The sequence below is a fragment of the Sceloporus undulatus genome, chromosome 1 (assembly GCF_019175285.1).
Source record: "Sceloporus undulatus isolate JIND9_A2432 ecotype Alabama chromosome 1, SceUnd_v1.1, whole genome shotgun sequence".
NCBI classification, from domain to species: domain Eukaryota; kingdom Metazoa; phylum Chordata; class Lepidosauria; order Squamata; family Phrynosomatidae; genus Sceloporus; species Sceloporus undulatus.
The window spans coordinates 81,123,675-81,144,371 of record NC_056522.1 but is presented as its reverse complement, the minus strand read 5'-3'; the positions used below and the strand labels follow the sequence as shown (position 1 = coordinate 81,144,371).

Here is a 20,697-nt window from a genome sequence, read left to right as displayed (position 1 = left end):
GTTAATAATAACCTCTATCAACCAGATACTTCTAAATCTTAAAGGCTACCGGACAGAAACAGTGTTGTTGTAGAACAGTTGGTGGAATGTTCTCAAGATTCGGAAGACTGATGTTTCAGTTTTATTTATAACGGGATTCGTGTGGAGCTACTGTAGTAGAGAATTTAGGACTGTACAATAGCCTTCAATAGAATGATAAAAAACATTACAATGGGCCCTTGTTATCTGCTTAGGTTTGGTACTATGACCCCCTGTGGATACAAAACTCTGTGGATGATCAAGTTCCATTATATACAATAGTTTAGTAAAATGGTGTCCCCTATTTTAAAAAATGGCAAAATCAAAATTTGCTTTTTGGATTATTTATTTTATTTTATTTTATTTTATTTTTTATTTTTTTTTTGGTATGGAATATTTTCATGCCATGGATGGTGGAATCCATGGATACAGAATCCATGTATATTGAGGGGCAACTATAGTTTGCACCTGTATCTATGCAGAGAATGGATTTCAACATTGTTTTAAAATTATGAATTTGAATATTAATCATTGAGGCCTCCAAGATCTTTCTTTAGTTGTGCCCTTTTATATACAGTTGAACAACTGAGAAGAACTACTTGAGGTACAGTATACACCCATCCTTCCACATTCACTGGGGTTAGGGGCACAGGACCCCCATGAATGTGGAAAAAACCACAAATAACAAAAACATTATGTTTTTACCTAAGAGAATACCTCCAGTGCAACTCTGTAGTCAACATCTGCCAGACATTAACCATAAAATTGCACTGGAGGAGCTACAAATGCCTAGTTGAGAGTTCTCTCTAGGAATCTCTAGATCCTTCAGTGTGACTTTTGGTTAAAGTTGACCATAGAGTAGCACTTGAGGACCTAAATACTCCTAGAGAGAACATAATAATAAAATCTGTGAATAATCAAATCCTGAAAAGTCAAAGCTGCAAATGTGGAGGGACAAGTGTAATGTTTTCTGTAGAATCCTACAGAAAATAATTGTCCACGCATTGTTTGGCAGTCTTAATGTCACCATATTTATGGACAGATTCTTCTTGCCTACAGAAGTCAACTTATACTAGGTCTGCTGCCTTGTGTCAAAAGCAAGCCAGTAGAGTTTTAGCAGAATTTACAATTTCCTATCAGTGAGTCCATCTAAGAGGTCATGCGGAGAAGCAGAGAAGAACCTTTTACATATTTAAGTGTCTTCTGTGATCAGAGAATGTATTCATTCATACACATACAGTGTCACTAGTGTAAATGGCTATTTACAATTATATAGACAAACTAGATTTTTGTCCTCAAGGAGTTTACTATTTAAGATATGCAATGAAAGTAGGGTATGGAGGGAAATAGACAAGGCTGAGGAGTAACAAATACAATCAATTGCAATTGCATATATTTAAAACTTGGAAATGATGACATAGGGGATATATTGTAGCAGTGCAGGCCATACAAAACAGGTGAATTTTGAGTAAGGGTTTTAAGGCAGGTGGAGAAGTAGCCCAGTAATGTCAGCTCTGAAGGACAGTGGCTCTCAGGTAATGGTGTCTTGAAGTCAATTCAATTAACATTGCTGAAAGTGAATCTGCCATTTCACACCTGCAGAGCATGTATTCTGTCACAGAACTACACATTCCCGCTTCTCCAAACATAAATATCTTCTAAGTTAACATCAATAACATATGCCAGTGTTTCATATGCCATCTTACCCGTGAGTCATCCTAGAATCAAATAAAGGTTTGTCTCATTATATCATAAATACAGATACTGTTCTAGTTACTGACTGTGACATATTAAGCTTTATGATTTGTCACTGTTGGATGTGATAAGGGAGTCCAAAATGAACAAAATGTCTGAAAAACAGTATTGTGTATTTTTGGCAGGTGTGGGTGGGTTATATACCATCTTTCAATTAATTACTGTCTAGTTTTGTAAACTATCAAAATTACTCTAGTAGTAAAAATAACAATAAAACAGTTTATTGTTATTGTTAACTACCCTTGAGTTGACATCAGCTCATGGTGACCATGTGAATGAGACATCGCCAAGATCCCTTTTTCTCTGCCACTCTGCTCAGTTCCTCCAGGTTTAGGCCCGTGACCTGCCTGATTGAGTTTAGCCATTTGGTATGTAGTCTTCCTCTCTTTCTACTACCTTCTACCTTTCCTAGCATTATTCTCTTTTCTAATGAGTCATGCTTTCTCATGATGTGGCCAAAGTACAACAGTCTCAGTTTCATCATCTTGGCTTCCAGGGAGAGTTCAGGCTTGATTTCTTCTAGGACCCATCAGTGTGTCTTTTTCTGTGATATCTTCAGCACTCTTCTCCAGCACCACATCATAAATTAGTTGATCTTCTTTCTATCGGCTTTCTTCATTGTCCAGCTCTCACATTTGTACATGGTGATGGGGAATACCATGGCTTGGACGATTCTGACTTTAGTGTGCAGTTGTATATCTTTACCCTTTAGGATCTTACCTAATTCTTTCATGGCTGCCCTTCCCATTCATAGTTTTCTTCTTATTACTTCACTGCAGTCTAAATTCTGATCAGTGTTTGATCCAAGGTAGGGGGAATCTAACTATTTCAATTTTCTCATTATCTAGGTTGTATTTATGGAAATCCTCTGTGGTTATTATTTTGTATGCCTTACTTTGCACTTTCTTCTTTAACTTTCTTTAGTAATTATTCCAACTCTTTGATGTTTTCTGCTAGTAGTATAGTGATGTCTGCATATCATAGATTGTTAATGTTCCTTCCTCCTGTTGTAGCACCTCCTGCTTGAGTCTATACTTCCTCTTCATATATTTTCTACATACAAGTTGAACAAATAGTGTGATAGCTAAACTATAAAATAGTAATAAAAAAGTAAAATTAGTAGAGCAATAGCATCATCACCAATAGTGCTAAAACCACATCAAGTGACATCCTAATCAAATAAAAGGTCTGTGCCTAGTACCAGATGAACCAGGTGCGCTGTTCTTGAAGGAGCATTCTGCAGGCAAGAGACCATACTGGGAAAGGTTCACTTTGCAGGCGTCATCCACCTACATTCAGTGGGATGGGGGACTCAGAGAACAGCTTCTGATAATCCTAGCATTCTGGCAGGCTTCTAGCATAAGATGGTGATATTTCAAGTGTCAGGATTCAAAACTATTTATGGCTTTTAAAGGTACATATGAACATTTCAGATTCTGCTCCTGAAATGGGCTGACAACCAGTAATTTAAGGACTGATAAGATGTGATTGACTGAGCTGGTCCCAACTCTGGCAGCTGTATTTTGAACGGGATGTAGTTTCCATCTACCACACTATAGTAGTTTAACCTGGAGGTGATCAGGTTTGTTGTTGTTGTGTGCCTTCAAGTTGTTTCTGACTTATAACAATCCTAAAGTGAACCTAGCATCATCGTTGTTGTTGTTGGGACTTAAAGCACCTTACAATTTAAAAGCACAGTACAATTAAAAACATACAAAATGGATTTTTCTTGGCAGGATTTGTTCAGAGGTTTGTCATTGCTTTCCCCTGAGGCTGAGACAGTGTGACTTTCTCCAAGGTCACCCTGTGGGTTTCATCACTGAACTGGGAATCAAATCCTGGTCTCCAGAATTGTAGTCCAATGTTCACATGAATAAACATTTATTTATTTATATATATATTTATTTAGTATGATCATCTCTCAGCTTACAAGAGCCCACAAGATGATGCACAAAAAAAATCCCCATTATTTAAAATATTAAATAGATAAAACAGCCAAGAACATTTTTTTAAAAACAGTCTATTACAATTTTATAGAAAATAAGGTTGTTTTCTTTAAAAGCTCCATTATAATCTGTGCTGTATTATAATTCAACACAACACATCTTGTAATGGTAGCAGTGCTTCTGCTTCTATCATATAACTATGCTAATTTACCAACATAGTCTAGTACAGTTTATTATCATGTTTGAAACTAATCCCGAATGTTTATTGGTTGAATAACTTGTGTTAGACTCCAGAGGTGTGCACAGTGGGTGTCTGTTGCTCTTTACACAGTTACCAAGTTATACAGGTCAGGTTCAAGTTGTATCTAAAGTTAGCAACATAGTATACAATAAGCATACTCAAACTGCTAACTTATGTGGTCTTCACAATATATTTTTGATATTTATATTTGTTGTTCAGGCATTGTTGCCTTATGTTTCATTATTACTTTGTAATAAGTACATCTTACACTTTTTACTTTTTTTTAAAAAAGTGTTGCATAACCATTTCTTCTTGAGAAAACATTTATCCTTTTTACATAAAGAATTTTAGAACATTCTGGCAAGACCAGCTAAATGTGTATTTTAGCAAAATTGTATTAATTGTATTAATGAAGCACAGAATTGCCTTCAGCTGGATTTGTTCTCATTTACAGTAGGTCACCACAAATTGTATTATGATTTATTCCATTTAGATTGTGCCTTTGTCCAAAGAAGATCAGTGTGACATCCGTGGTCCTCCTTCCCATTCATATCACTACAGTCACTGAGGTCAGGCTGAGAGATAATAACTGGCCCAACATTGCCCAGTGAGCTTCATGGCCAGCCACAAATCCAAACCTAGTTTGCCTCAGTCCTAGTCCAACCCTCTAATCACTGCACCGTTCTGCCTCTCAGATGTCAGCATTGTAATTGGTAGCTCATTTAGCCACAGAAAAGTACAGTGAGTGTTTGGATTACATGCCCCCAGCCCTGTGGACATTAGTTTGATCCTAAACTATCAACATACCAGTCTGTGTGCAATTCATTAATTTATTACTGTCTTTCCACTCCCATAGAGGATAAATGGAAAGCAAACATATGAACCACACATACATCCAGGCCACATTGCATAGGATAGTGGGCAGATCCAGGAACTGTCCCCTGTACTGTATTTGATTATTCCTTGCTCACAGAGTGGATCAAATTGGACTCTACTCTATGCCAGTGAGCAGTGATTTCCTACAATATAATTGTGAATGGTCCTGAACCAATTTGAACACCCACTAAAGTATAACTCACAGAATCAACACCAGTTCAGTTAGAGCAAGGAACTGGTAAATAAGAGCCCTGTGAAGAGAAGTTTAGCATTGCTTATAAACCACTATCCATTTTTGTTAACTTGGAGATCATCAGTACTAATTGGTAGCTCTCTTTTTTTTTATTGCAGGCATGAACCATATGGACAGCAGTATCCTGGGCAAGCACCTCCTGCAGGACAGCCACCCTATGGAGGACACCAGCCTGGAATGTTTCCACAGCAGCAGGTAATCATCTCAGATTACAATATTCCTTTACAAAACTCATGCTAGAAATCCATGTGTTTGGGCATTGGCAAACAGCAAATAAAACTCCATTGGCAGGCAGTGAGGATGTTACCTTGTAGTTGTGTCCGTGTATTTGTACTAGTTACATATGGAAGGATTTTTAGCTGCAAGAAGCTGATTCAGTAAATAATATAGGACATAAAACAGTCCTATATTTATTCAGAGTTGATGCAAGTTCATACTGTAGTTTAAAGACTGTATCCTCATTGAATGAATGGAAAGGGCTGAAGTAGGTACCTTGCAGAGCTATATCTTTTTGAGACAGCTAGCCAGATTATTGGGAGCCACAGCTTTATTGATATTGCCACTATACCACAACCCCCACATTCTTATTTATTTTTTGGATTAAAATGATATCCCACTTCCAAGTAAAATGCCAAGTAGTTTGCAAATAATTAAAAAGAAGTAGGACCGGCCAGCAAAAATGTTGCAGTGTGGAATATTGTTGTTCAGGAATCTTAACCTGCTCCAGATACTCCACTGCAGCACCAGGCTGGCTGTATCCAATGTCCACTGAGCATACTCACTTCTGGTTTTGGAGAGTTTCCCCACACTTTAAGGGGATCCCCACTCCAAGGATTTTTTTATTGTTTGATTTGTACAATTCAAATGGTTCCCCAAACTTTTTCATATTTTTCTCTTGCTTGTGAACGGTGCCTTTTCTAGCTACATCAGGATTGGCAGTCACAAATGAATTTCCAGTTATTATTTCATTAAATCTATGTAATTTTGGGAATTCTTAGTGTTTCCTTTGGATAGCCCTTTGTCTCACTGAGCATCTTGCAGGCTACATTAAGCAAGTTACCCATTGCTCCTTGGGTTCTTACTCCACTCCCCATCCAAACCCAGAGTTTTTGAAATTATTTTTAAAGGTAACTTGCACTTACAGCTCAAATGATTTCCCCAATTTTCAAGAAATTGTCATTAAGGGTATAATTTTATTAAAAGGTATAATTTTGTTTCCCAATTTCTCAAAAGTAACAAAAAAAACTTCCTGAATGCAACAAACTGCTGGATTGTAGTTAAAAACATGCTGTCCTACTTTCAACTTCATGACTGCTGGAAAACTCACAACAGAGCACAAGTTTCAGCACAAGCCAGAACTCGAACCATTGTTTAGTACGGTTATATACTCTGTAACTGTAAAAATTAATTAAAATGTTAAAGTTAAACTCCAGAAGTATTAGAACTATTCTTTATTAAGTTGAAATCATGATGTATGATTTTAACGTACCTTATTCTTTTGTTACTGAAAATCAGGATAAACTGTAATTTGTTACTTCTAGTTTCTGCCCATAGGGGCGTGCCATGATGACGTGCCTCGTGCACCTCATCCACCGCACACGAGGGACATCATAGCACCGTACCAGGGCACTTATGGCGCCTCTGTAGCACATAGATGTTTTTTCAACATTTTACACATTAAACAAAAAACTAAAATATCCCTCAACTAAGAAAGATCACTGCTTATTCAAACTTGGAAAAATTACCAATAACATCCATGTATTTTTAACTTCATTCATGTTTGTATTGCTTTTCAGAACTACAAACGCCATATGGATGGCATGTATGGGCCTCCAGCAAAACGCTCTGACGGAGATATGTTTAACATGCCATATGGCAACCAACAGCAGGATATGTTTAACCAGTATAGCAGTGCTTATTCTGGACCAGACAGGAGGCCCTTACAGGGACAATATCCATATCCTTATAACAGAGAGAGGATGCAGGGTCCAGCACAAATGCAACAACATGGAATACCTCCTCAGATGATTGGTGGCCCTATGCAGTCATCAGCCTCCAGTGAAGGCCCCCAACAGAACATGTGGTCAACAAGGAATGATATGTCTTATCCATATCAGAGCAGGCAAGGCACAGGAGGCCCTGCCCAGGCCCCACCCTATCCAGGGATGAACCGTAATGAAGATATGATGGTACCTGACCAGAGGATAAACCACGAAAACCAGTGGCCTTCTCATGTCAACCAGCGTCAGCCTTCTTATATGTCATCCTCCGCCTCCATGCAGCCTATCACTCGACCTCCTCAATCATCTTACCAGACGCCACCATCAATGCCAAATCACATCTCTCGGGCTCCAAGCCCTGCATCTTTCCCACGCTCCCATGAAAATCGCATGTCTCCAAGTAAATCCCCTTTTCTCCCCTCTATGAAGATGCCGAAGGTTATGCCCACTGTTCCAGTCCCACAGACCGCAGGGCCTCCAACCCAGCCACCACCAGTTAGGCGAGAAATAACATTTCCACCCGGCTCCATAGAAGCATCACAACCAGTCTTGAAACCAAGACGAAAGATTACCTCAAAAGATATTGGTAAGGGCCATACGGCTGATTTTAATTACAATCTCACAAAGGATGCATTTATGTATGCTTAATTTCATGAATCAATTTTCTTAAACTGCAGCTCTGTCCAAAAGTGCATTTGAACTTTTGTAATAGGACTTACCATATTTGCCCCCTCAAATACACATTCAAAAGTGAATATATAGGCTGTTAATTCCAGTAATTTCTTTATATCAGAGTAGGAGTTCTTGTGTGAGGTGTTGTTTTCCAGGTGCTTCTGGCATTTTGTATCTCTCTGGAAGATTTGTATGTTTTAATTGTGGAAAGAACTGCAGAATATATTTCACATTGCTTTAATCAGATGTTATTGTTGTACTATCTAATATTGCCTTCTATTGTTTAAAGCTTCTGGATGCTTTTTTGCTGATGATGAGCCTCAGATCTTCCCTGTGACCTGCTTGCTAATCCAAGGCTCATAAAAATCAATCCATTTTGCACAGAATAATTCTTTTGGAACTTTATTTGATAAGTTTCATACTACTATAAAAGGATGGAGGGTTAGTTGAATGGCCACACCATGCAGAAGCCTTAGTAATGTTTTTTGTTACTCATGTTAATAAATAATAATTCTCATGTATCACTTAATGTAACAGCAATAGTAGTAACATAAACAACTAGAAAAATTAAAGTTATACTTTAAAATACAATACCATATGCACAGTCTAAATGTATTTACATGTACATAGTTTCATGTGGTTAAAGGGGAAAATTGTTAAGATTTGATGTTCTTTAAAGAAAATTTTATAAATAATATTTTTAATTTTAAAAATTTCAATTTTAATTTTTAAAACAACCTGGGCTCCTCCTTTGTTCTCTCTCAGCCTTCCCTCGCTCATACTACATCTTCAGTGTTTTAAAGGGACACAGACAAATGCCACAGCCTGTTCCTGCCAAAAGGCAGATGTTTGGGGGAGCAAAAGTGTTCCCGCCTTTAGGGTGTCAGCTGGTATGAGATGCACCCCCTGTACCCCCCTAGTGACTCCACTGAGAAGAAGAGATAGAGCTGGGTATCATCAGCATATTGGTGACACTAAACTCCAGAAGTGGATAACTTCTCACAGTGGTTTCATGCAAATGTTAAACAGCATGGGTAACAGAAATGAGCCCTGAGGGAGCCTGTTATCCTGGATGTTGAACAGGAATCTCCTAGCACCACTTTCTGAATTTGCTCCCCCTGGAAGGAACAGAATCTCGAACTTTCTGGTCTTTTTATCAGTATGGATGGCATCCCCAGAGAGGCAGACCAGAAGGATACCATGATCAATGGTATTGACAGCCACTGAGAGGTCCTGCAAAACCAACAGGGACACACTCCCCCTACCCAGTTCCCTGCATAGGACAGCCACCAAGCAACCAAAGCTGTCTTTGGCGCATTACAGACCGTCTAAATGCGGTGGTCTGCCGGCGCTACTGGTTGCTCCGCGAGGGAGCTGCAGCAGCCAAACCGCGCGGCTCCCGTTCAGAGCAAAAAAGAAGCCCCAAAATGGCGCTTCTTCCCGCGGCACGGTTATGATGCCGCGAGGCGCCAATGGCGCACTCGCAACGTCATAAGCTCCGCACAATGTGCGGATGCTATGCGTCCGGCACGTAATAATGGCGGCGCCTGTGTATATAGGGTGCCGCCATTATTATGCCCCTGTCACGTGCTAGGGGTGAGGCCGGTGTGGACGCTAGGTCCCTGGCCAACCCCTAGCACGTGATGGGGGCGCCTCAAGAAATGGATCTAGATAAATAATCTTAGTCCCGGAACAGACAGGCAGGAACAAGTGGGTCAATCCTGCTTTTTCCCAAAGTGGGTCAAACCCTTGCTGCCTACACAGCCCACTCCAAAGGCAGGCCAAATGCACATGGGGTGTCAAGCCGCACCACAGGATAATTTTTTTGTTGTTGCCTCCCCACCTTACTTGTGCATTGTCGCAGAAACACACCACCTGTGACCTCTCAAGTACTTCCCACGTCTGCTTAGATGCCATCCCAGTTTCTCGGGCCATGAAAAGTCATTTCATTCTGCACCCTAAAGTGTGTGCATGATAGAATAAGACTCCCAAGTTAACTTGAAGCAATACGCAGTCAATAAACTCATTACCGAAACAACTGTTTGGGAAAGGATCATCTCTTCAATTTGCATAAAATGGTTCTTGCCATTTCATTTCAAAATGGCAGTATGTCCTTTTTTTCATCTTCACACAGTTATACTGCTATACTGCTGTTAATTCTCAGTGGAAGGCTTTATTGTGAATGAGTGTGAAAGTGGATTTCCTGAACATAGTCACCATATTTGGATTAGGCAGCATGTAGTTCATCTCTTTCCAGTTCCCTTCTCACAAGCAACAAACAAACCAGGAAACTTGTTTCATCTAGATAAAAACTCAGGAAAGAAAGAAGAAAGAAGGGTCTATTTGAGGGAGGCAGTTTTTTTCTGTTTCTTTCCCCAAAGCCTTTTATTCTAGTAAAATCTGAAAAATAGATTATGGACTATTTTCTTTTTAGATGATGAATAAAATGTTCACATATGTACTGCCCAAAAATGATTTCTATAAATTATATAAAAAGATTTTTATGTAAGAATATTTACAGTATAAGATTATTACAATTCCTGGCCCTGGCTTCTTTTCTCAGTTCTTTTTATGGAAACAAATGCATTATGTCTGCTTAATGCTATGGAGAACTAGTGGAGACAAAATAAGTTTCTCTGTTGTATTAATGTTGGTAATTTCTTCTATTTTATTTGAGTGGTAGGTTCCCTACTCCACAAACTGGCAAAACCAAAGAGGTTCCTTACAGTTCTGGTGATCCTTACAGGGACGTCTACCTACATGTAACAAAAAAATAAAAATTTTAAAAAGTTCAATTTCTAATTACATTCTGAATAATCTGCACATTTAATATATCAAAAATCATAATTCTATGCCATACCAAGTTATATAGAATTCTCTTTATGTATCTAAAGTAACTTTGACTTTCAATCTGTACAAGAGTCCTGATACTGCATTTTTAAATTTTTCCAAAAATCTCTATTCCCCCTCCAAATTAATAGAAAAAAGTTTTGTTATTTTCCCCTTCAAAATTTCTGGCAATTTTACATCTTGTACTTCATTAAACAAGCCAGAATTGGAAAGCCACCTTTGAACTTGGTTTCATGTCCTGGCTAATTTAGAGGGAAATAACCATAGTTTTCTTCACTAAATGTAACATGACACGGTGTTTAATTGCAGCTTCCTGGCTCAGTCCACACTCATACGAAGGCAGCAGTGAAACAACTGTATGTGGGTGCACAAAGCTTGTGTATATCTTGACACAGCATTTCATAATCTAAACTCTACCATAAGTTGGAAGAGAAGCATCCGTTATTATCATTGATCCAAAGTCAATGGACCATTGGAAATCTGCTTTGCAAATCTCCCATGTGCAGTATTCATATTTTATTTTCTATGTTCTTATTTTCCAGTGACTCCTGAGGCCTGGCGAGTGATGATGTCTCTTAAATCAGGCCTTCTTGCTGAAAGTACCTGGGCATTAGACACTATTAATATCCTTCTGTATGATGACAGTACTGTTGCTACTTTCAATCTCTCTCAGGTAAGTTAGGTATTTTTATAGTCTTCTAATGCCTCATGTCCTAGTCAAGAGGTGCCTGAAAGCTTCACTCTTAAGATTGTGTTATAATTATCATCATTGCTTTTTCTTTGACATAGTCACTTGGACATTTCTATACCCACGTCTTTCCCAAGTGCTACCAGCAAAAGTCATTCTTAAAATTTTGGGGGGGGTGGGGGTCGGAAAAGGGGTGTACAAAACTGCAATAGTATGGCCAAACCAAGGAGACCATGTTTAAATGGATGTACTGTACCTTCCACTTCTACAAGAGATGCTTTCAATCCAAGACAGTATTTTTCCTGGTTCAATATTTGTGTTGTATATAGCATCTACTAACAAAAGGAGGAACTCAATAATGCTTTGAATAGAATAACTTTCAACATGAAACACATCAGACAGTAATGAAAGCCTTCAAGAGGTTTTCATTGTTAGGAAACCCATCTTGGCCAAGATTAATGTGCCATCTCCTCTTATTTCATTGGGAGACTGAAGTGAGTCAGAGAATTAGGATACAGAAATGGTGAAAGAAAGAATATTAACTGACTCTTTATGTATGATCTGACAGTTCACTTTGTGTGGTCACCGTATGAAAAGACTACAAATCTTTCCATAACAGGTCTCTTGCTTTTTCACCCAAATGAATTATGTATTTTCAGTGTTAAGTGAATTTAGTTTTATATAAAATCTGAGAATGTGTCACTGCAGAAGACTGATATATTTGATGCAGAAGACACATATGCCACAGGGCATAAGAAGGCATTTGAACACCCCTTTGTGATCTGGCAGTGTTGTTCAATTTCTACCTTGCAGGGTGAACATTGTCATTATTTCGGAGTTCAAGTGTTATTCTTCCTTGCTTCTTTGTTCACAAGGAGTGCAGTCCATTAATCCACATGTATTTTACAGCATGAGATATGAAACAATGAACAGAACACTGAGTTCGGATGGAGATAACTAAGATTGTAAATAGTTACTTGCCCAATCACCTCTAATGAGTAATGATGATTTTTAAATGGTCATAGAGGAAAGCTTTGTAAGGCAAAAGAGAAAGATTTTTTCCATATTCTTTTTCTTTCATACCTTTAAACTGTCACAAATAATAATACACGTAGGGATAGACTGAAGTGCTACTACCCTTAGAATCGTCTGTATAGCTATTTGCTGGTTTAATTACCTATTCAGTAACTATCCCTCATACTCTGCTTCCTCACAGAGGCCAGAATTTTTTTTGGAGAGTTATAAATGTGTAACTACTGTAATTATAATGCTACAGAGTGAATACCATCCTGATCCCATCACCTCAATCCCCGCTTACCAGGCAGCAGCCACTATGATCAATGGAGGTTTGTTCCACTGTCATCCCGGAAGCAGCAAGCTGATGGTCCAGCCCCCTTCACATGAGCATGAGGGGGATCTGTGACATAGACCCTGTTTCTGCCTGTCACATCAGAGATTGCTCATGGGAAGGGATGGGCATGATAGTTAGCTTCTTCCCAGTCAACAGGGGAACAGACCCCCATTGATCTCAGTGGCTGCTGCCTGGTAACGGGGTATTGGGATTGGATTGACTGCATAGACTGTAACTATAATGATTAGGCATTTCCCCAGCAAGATTCCGGCCTCTGGAAGGAGACTTACTGAGAGATAATTACTGAGTGTGTATTTAAACTTATAAATAGCTATACAAAAGATTCTGGGGGGTGACAGCGTTTCTGTCTATGACTACATATGTTTTGAGGATTGGGTGACTTTCATGATCTAAATGTATCCTCGAAACTAGAGGCTACGTAAGGATTGTGAATACAATATGGTCATGAGTATGTAACACTAAGTTATGCTGTTGTAATGGCACAACAGGATTCTGGCCAGAATTGCTTTATGTATAAATACTGGAATATACTGTAGTCTGCCCAAAGAAATTGGGAGTAAAGCAATTTTATATATATAAATTTTGGTACAGAATATCATTTTTTAAAAATTCAGTGTTTGATCAGAAAACAAAGAGAGCCTGGGGAAAGTTGTCTTGACATTGGCAGCCTCAGCCACTTGTCCGTGTAACTTTTTTATATATTTGTATTTCAATATCAGCTGATTTTTTTAAAGTTACAGCTCAGTTGTAAATGGGAGAAAAGAATGTCATATGGTGCATAAGCCACCACTTCTGGAGCCCTGCTACTCACTGCAGTCTGGGCAAGAAGTAAATACATGTGTTTTTTTTCCTTTGAGTTCTCCCCTCCCTTCTATTGAAAAGACTAAATGAGAAAATAACTATAGGTTATGTCTGATGCTGTGATGGAGAAGTGAAGAGGCCATAGATCCAGTGAATTCAAGGTCATCCTGTCTACATAATGGCCACTTTGATTGTTAGGCTCACCACCCCATCATAAATCACACCCTCAAAATCTTCTGTATATGTACTGGGGGCCTCAAAGGTGACTATGTCACCTCCATGGAGGAGCTTCTGTTCACCACCAGAGCTGTGCTCTAAATGTCTGTATTACAAGGATGCAGCTGTGCAGCTGCTTTATGTGTAGATTGAAGAGAAAATAGGAAGAAAATGCTGGACTCTATTAAAGAAACTGAATCTTTTTTTAAAAAGTATGCCTATTATTACCTGCATGACTTCATGTATTCTAAAACATTTTCTTGTTGTTTTTTTCCTTCCTCTCCTTTTGCTTCCTCAGTTATCTGGTTTTCTTGAGCTTTTGGTGGAATATTTTAGAAAATGTCTCATTGACATTTTTGGGATCCTAATGGAGTACGAAGTGGGACATCCAGGACCAAAACTACAAGATTCAGCTCAGAAACAGGACAGCCAAACTGCAACGCAAGATGCCAGAAAAGAGGAAGAAAACAATGATGAATGTATTGATTATTTTGCTGAATTTGAGGATGAGGAAGAGGATGAAAATGAAAATGAAAACACTGAAGAAGAGAAGAGCACTGTTCTTGCCCCACCTGGTGACACTGTTGATCCAAGTGAGAGGCCAAAACAAGCCAGTAAGTTTGACAAGCTGCCAATAAAAATTGTAAAGAAAAATAATCTATTTGTTGTTGACCGCTCTGACAGACTGGGACGTGTTCAGGAATTCAACAGTGGACTTCTCCACTGGCAGCTAGGTGGGGGTGATACAACTGAACACATCCAGACCCACTTTGAGAGTAAGATGGAGATTCCTCCTCGAAGGAAACCGCCTTCTCCATTGAACTCTTCAAGTAAAAAGAGGAACCTGGAGGGGAAAAGAGAATCTGAAGAACAGCAAGAGAAAAGCATATCAGCTACCATTGATGATGTCTTGTCAGCTCGTCCAGGGGCATTATCTGAAGAGTCAGATTCCAGTTCTCAGACAGATAGCAGTAAATTTCCATTTGGAATCCATCAAGCCAAAAGTCATCGGAATATCAAACTGCTAGAAGATGAGCCACGGAGTCGAGACGAGACACCTCTATGCACCATAAGCCACTGGCAGGACTCTCTGGCCAAGCGTTGCATCTGTGTGTCAAATATTGTCCGCAGCTTGTCTTTTGTGCCTGGCAATGATGCTGAAATGTCAAAACATCCAGGCTTGGTGCTGATCTTGGGAAAGCTGATCCTTCTCCATCATGAGCACCCAGAAAGAAAACGTGCACCACAGACATATGAAAAAGAAGAAGAGGCGGACAAAGGGGTGGCCTGCAGCAAGGATGAGTGGTGGTGGGACTGCCTTGAGGTCTTGAGGGATAATACATTGGTCACATTAGCCAACATTTCTGGGCAGCTAGACTTATCTGCTTACACAGAAAGCATCTGTTTGCCAATTTTGGATGGCTTACTGCACTGGATGGTGTGCCCATCGGCAGAGGCACAGGATCCTTTTCCAACTGTGGGGCCTAATTCAGTCCTTTCGCCTCAGAGACTTGTACTGGAAACCCTATGTAAACTCAGTATCCAAGACAATAATGTGGACCTTATCTTGGCTACCCCCCCATTCAGTCGTCAGGAGAAACTCTATGCTACTTTAGTTAGGTACGTTGGGGACCGCAAAAATCCAGTCTGCCGAGAAATGTCCATGGCACTCTTATCGAACCTTGCACAGGGGGACACATTAGCGGCAAGGGCAATAGCTCTGCAAAAGGGAAGCATCGGAAATTTGATAAGCTTCCTTGAAGATGGGGTCACTATGGCCCAGTACCAGCAGAGCCAGCATAACCTCATGCACATGCAGCCTCCACCTCTAGAACCACCTAGTGTAGACATGATGTGCAGGGCAGCCAAGGCTTTGCTGGCCATGGCTCGGGTGGAGGAGAACCGTTCAGAGTTCCTTTTGCACGAGGGCCGTTTGCTGGATATCTCAATATCTGCTGTCCTGAACTCTCTGGTTGCATCTGTTATCTGTGATGTACTTTTTCAGATTGGGCAGTTATGACATAAGTGAGAAGCCAAGCATGTGTGAGTGGAGATTAGAGGGTCACATATAACTGGCTGTTTTCTGTACCTGTTTATCCAGTGTAGGGAGAAGGAAAAAAGAATCTTTGCTCCTTTGCCCCATTCACTATTTACCAATTGGGAATTTAAAAATATTAATTTGAACATTTATGGAATTAATATTTGCTGTCTATGTGTATAAGTACATCTTTTTATTTTATTTTTTTAACCAAAGTCTCTGTCTTCAAAGGTCACATTTCTTTTTCATAGATATCCTTTCCAATTTTTCCCATGTTTGTATCACATTCTTTTGAGAGGGAAGCAAACCAGATATTGGGAGTTAAAATGTTGCAAAAGATTAATTGATTGTTGAGGGGGGGGGAGGCTCAGTGCTCTGAAGTGCAAAAGTGAAAACAAAAATACTAGGTTAACTGTGTGTTTTATTTTTCAAGAATGAAAGAAAACCCAGCCACCCTTTATGCCGTTGCCCAAAGCGCTCTGTGCAATAGAAGAATGTTAGTGATGTAGGTGTAGCGGATCAAGGAAGGGGGTTGGTCCGTAGTCTGCATATGAAATTACCTTGGTTTCTCTGCAGGAGAATGGTTACATTAGGCCAGGAGCAAAACAAATTCTTTAGGGAAGTTAAAACACAACCTGAAGACGATCAATGCGAATTGCTTCCTCACCAGAACTGTCACATCAGTATCTATTGTTTGACCTTCCACAATGACAGTTCTTCACAATTCCTTTTAATCATTTTTTAAATATTTTTATTGCCTAAAGGCAGTGATGTATATAGAAGTTGTACATTGAGCATACCCTCATCTTTTTTTAAAATAAGTACAAGGATTTCTTTTTTTCATGATGTGGTAAATACAAAGTGATTGTAGACTTAATTTTATTATTATTATTATTATTATTATTATTATTATTATTTTGGGCCATGTCTCCAAAACCTAACAAACAAACAAAAAAACACCACCACGAGGGTAATGTACAAGTTTCTGTATGTATAAAGTCATGCTCTATTTCGGAAGAGCAGTTGCTCACAACTTGCTTTATAAATCAAGATGTGGAAAATGGTTATGTATGGATTGATTTAAGAAAATGGTTACCAGTCTACAGGAAAAAAAAATACATATACAGGAAAAAAGGAAGAAACACAACTTCAAAGATTTTTCAGTGAGAAGAATCTGCATTTGTATTTCAAAATAATGTAGTTTCAAAAAAAGACAAAAAAACTTGATGTAAATTCCTCCTTTTCCTCTGGCTTAATGAATATCATTTATTCAGTATAAAATCTTTATATGTTCCACATGTTAAGAATAAATGTACATTAAATCTTGTTAAGCACTGTGATGGGTGTTTTTGAATAATGTTCTCATTTCACCATGAACTCAAACCAGTTCAGGATGTGAAGGATATGCGCTTTCTTCTATGGATTATTGTCATCTGATGTTCAAATAGTGCAACGAAGTTTTTAAAAAATAGCTACCAGTTTTTACTTTTAAAAAGCAATCGATAGAAGACAATGAAGACTGGCAATTGATCATTTCCACTGTATATCTACAAGCATTGCTGCCTTCAAGTAAAGATGTGTTTGAATGAAATCACCTTTTTTATTTTTAAAATCTGCCAATAATAATAGTTGAAAGATAATTTGTTTTGATGAGTACATTGATGAATATTTTGATGAGTATTTTGATGAGTACAACGTGCTTCAACTGAATTGGTACCCATTAGACACACAAGCTAGAGCGTTGATCTAGTCATTTATTTTGCTCACAGAAACTCTGATGCTGAGACAGAGTTGGTACATCAACAACAGCGGCCATAGATTCATATGTGTATTTCTTTGCATGTGCTAAGTTTCCATCCTGAAAAAAATGAATGGGACGTCCCAGGCATACAACAACTCATTTGCACATTTGAGTTCTTCCAAGGCTGTGGAATGTGCTTATTTCTACAAAATGTACAACAGTATTGGTACTCTTATTAACCTTGTTGAGATTTAGGGTGAATCTGGATATTGTCACAGAATTATTTTTTTAAATTTTATTTTCATTACCTGGTACATCTTTTGATATTGTTACATCAACATATTTTCCAATACCCCATAGTCCCCTATATTTCTTTCAGATTAATATTTACATTCTGTTTTGTTAATTTATACCTACTTCCTATCCCCAAATAACCGGAACTATCTATACAGTCTTTTTCTCTATCACATACTATCCTTTTCTTGTGACACTTGTAGTCCTTAAGAAATCCTACTGGCTTACCTCCCATGCATCATCTTAACTTAAGTTACATTGGTTATAATTTATACTAAAGAAACATTTAGACATATAAACAATTTTGTGAATAGTAATTCTTCCATCTTTTAGTATAATAGTATTCTTTGCATACATATTAACCTTGAGGGTTTCCCCTTAAACCAAATCTCTAATTTCTTGTACTTAATGTCCCCATTTCTCCTTGATTATCTCTTTCTGTCTTACACAATTTATAACCTATATCATGAAGATGTTATAATACATATGTTATATTCTACTGATATCTAGCAATGTCTCTTCAAATGATCTAAACACGTCAAAATTTATAGACTATCAAATAAGTATATCTTCAATTAATAACATGTTTGCCACTTTATCCCATTTTTCTTCCATGTATCTCATTATTTTAATCCAACTTGACCTCCTCAGTTTTCAGTTTGGACGATAGTAGATCTGCCTCCATCATGTCATAAACTTTAACTCGCCATTCGTCCAATTCTATATTTTTATCAATTTTCCAGTATTTGGCAAAAATTAGTCTGGTAGCTGTTAGCATGTAAAAAATAATTTTACCAAACATCAATTCTACACTGTCTTCCAACAAACAAAGTAACCATGTTTCCGTTCTCAATTTTAACTTAATCCCCAAACTATTGTGTACTTCAATTTGAATCTGCTTCCAATATACTTTTGCTCTATTGCAAGACCACCATAGTTGGTAGAAAGTACCTATCTCTTTTTGGCATTTCCAGCAAGTTCTTGTTCCTGTCCCATGCATTCTAGCTATTTTGTCTGGCGATAAATGCCATCTATATAAGATTTTATAGTAGTTCTCTTTTATATCTTGTGAGTGGGAGTATTTCACAGAAATACAGAAATTGAAGAACCAATTACAATGCATGTTTCTAATACAGAATGGGGAACCATGGGGCAGAGCCAATGAAATGCTTTCTTGGAAGAAATAGTCTTCTGGAAATTAGTTCTAGTGTAGCCCTTCTTTGATTCCTCCATTGCCAGAAGAGAGTGCAAAGAAGCAATCAGGAAGTAATGGCGCTCAGTTTCTTAGCCGAAGGCTGCATCTGCACTGCAGAAATAATGCAGTTTGACACTGCTTTAACTACCATGGTTCAATTCTTTGAAATGTTGGAGTTTGTAGTTTGTTGTCACATCAAAGCTTTGTTTGATGTGGCATCAGAGAAGGTTATATACCTCACAAAAACTACACATCCCAGAATTCCATACAATTGAGCCATGACAATTAAAGTGTTGTCAAACTGCTTTATCTCTGCAATGTGGATATACCCTAGTATCCCTTTATATTTGATGATACTGTATGTTCAGTATCATTCAAGCATACATTCTTACTTGTTTTGCTGCAGATGATGATGAATTGTAGGAATTTCTTGCCAATTTCTGCTTTCTCCTTTTTTTTGTAATCACCTAGGGACTCCTGGAAAATATGTTATCCCAGGAGGCATCCTGATAATCTTCTTCATATAAGTTGCTCTAACACATTAACATAGAAGATAATTTCATGGACAGGCAAAGTACATATTATTATCCAAGTTTGACACGTGACTCCCGTGTGCCGCAAAATGTAATTTTTCCTTCTTCTATTGTAATCTATTCACTCTTATAACACCCATGGTAACAGTCTCTTCTGTCTCTTTGTCTCTTGCATAATAATGCATTCAAAAATATATGTTAAATTGTAGCTCACTTGTAACTTCATGTCATGAAAATACTTTCAAAGTGTTCTGTGGTGATGAAGCTATATCAGAGTCCCTTCCAACTTAGCTATGTTATACACATTTTAATCTGTTTAACTATATTGATCTCAGTCTCTTTCCTGTACATTTTTATTATACTGATATAATTAACTAGAGTGCATTGTAAAAAAAATTATCCTCTGATTCAGCTTAAGGGAACTTATCCAGCTTCAGCAGAGCTAAAAAGACTGGAATAGTATTGTTGATGAAAAAAGAAAGAAGACATTTTGCTCAAGGTAACCCAAAATCTGTTGTTCAAACTGTTGTGACGCTATGGCCCCCTCATGTTGGCCACATTCCCCAGTCCATGCTCTGGCTGCCTTATCAAGCCAATCTGGAGGCATTATCACTGACAGCCACATTGAACCAGATCTGCTTTCAGAATAATTGAACAAAATGGCTGAAAAATCTGAATAGTTAGTGGATCTGGGGAGAGGGGAGAAAGTAAACAGGTTAGCTGCTGTGTGTCTCGATTTCACTAATAAGCACTTCAGAATGTATTCTTTCACACATTCACAAATTAGTTATCAAAGAGCAAAGCAAACATTTAAACTGGCACCAATTGGTAAGAAAAATGTACAAAGTGCTCTAAATGAAGGAGCATATATTTTGGAATGCTTTGGTCAATTAAACATGTTGTTGGTTTGCTATTATATCAAGAGTGCCATGAAAACATGTTTCTGAAGACATGAGGAATTTATCACAAAGGACCAAGTGATGGTGTATGAAGTCTGCCAGATAAACAGTAAAACCTAAGGTGCATTTCTCTTACATACAGTTGGGAAGTTAATTCTTCTGAAACAAGGCATCCTTCACACTTAATGGAAAGGCAGGAAATGCAGTGGGCCATCTGTATCCACTGGGGTTTGGTTCCATGACCCTCCATGGATAACAAAATCTATGGATGCTCAAGTCCCATTAAATACAATGGCATAGTAAAATGAC

General features: G+C 38.3%; 1 protein-coding gene across 5 annotated transcripts in view; it reads left to right on the top strand.

The window, feature by feature from the left end:
* The window catches only part of ARID1B (AT-rich interaction domain 1B), a 525,082-nt gene extending 508,030 nt beyond the window's left edge, over positions 1–17,052 (top strand). For all 5 annotated transcript variants that reach the window (XM_042445231.1, XM_042445228.1, XM_042445230.1 and 2 more), the window contains 4 exons: positions 5,188–5,284; positions 6,886–7,675; positions 11,154–11,284; positions 13,987–17,052. In XM_042445231.1, coding sequence (XP_042301165.1) covers positions 5,188–5,284; positions 6,886–7,675; positions 11,154–11,284; positions 13,987–15,708 — 2,740 coding nt within the window. In that variant the 3' untranslated portion in view covers positions 15,709–17,052. The remainder of the gene's footprint in view (positions 1–5,187; positions 5,285–6,885; positions 7,676–11,153; positions 11,285–13,986) is intronic.
* The last annotated feature ends 3,645 nt before the right edge of the window (positions 17,053–20,697 follow it).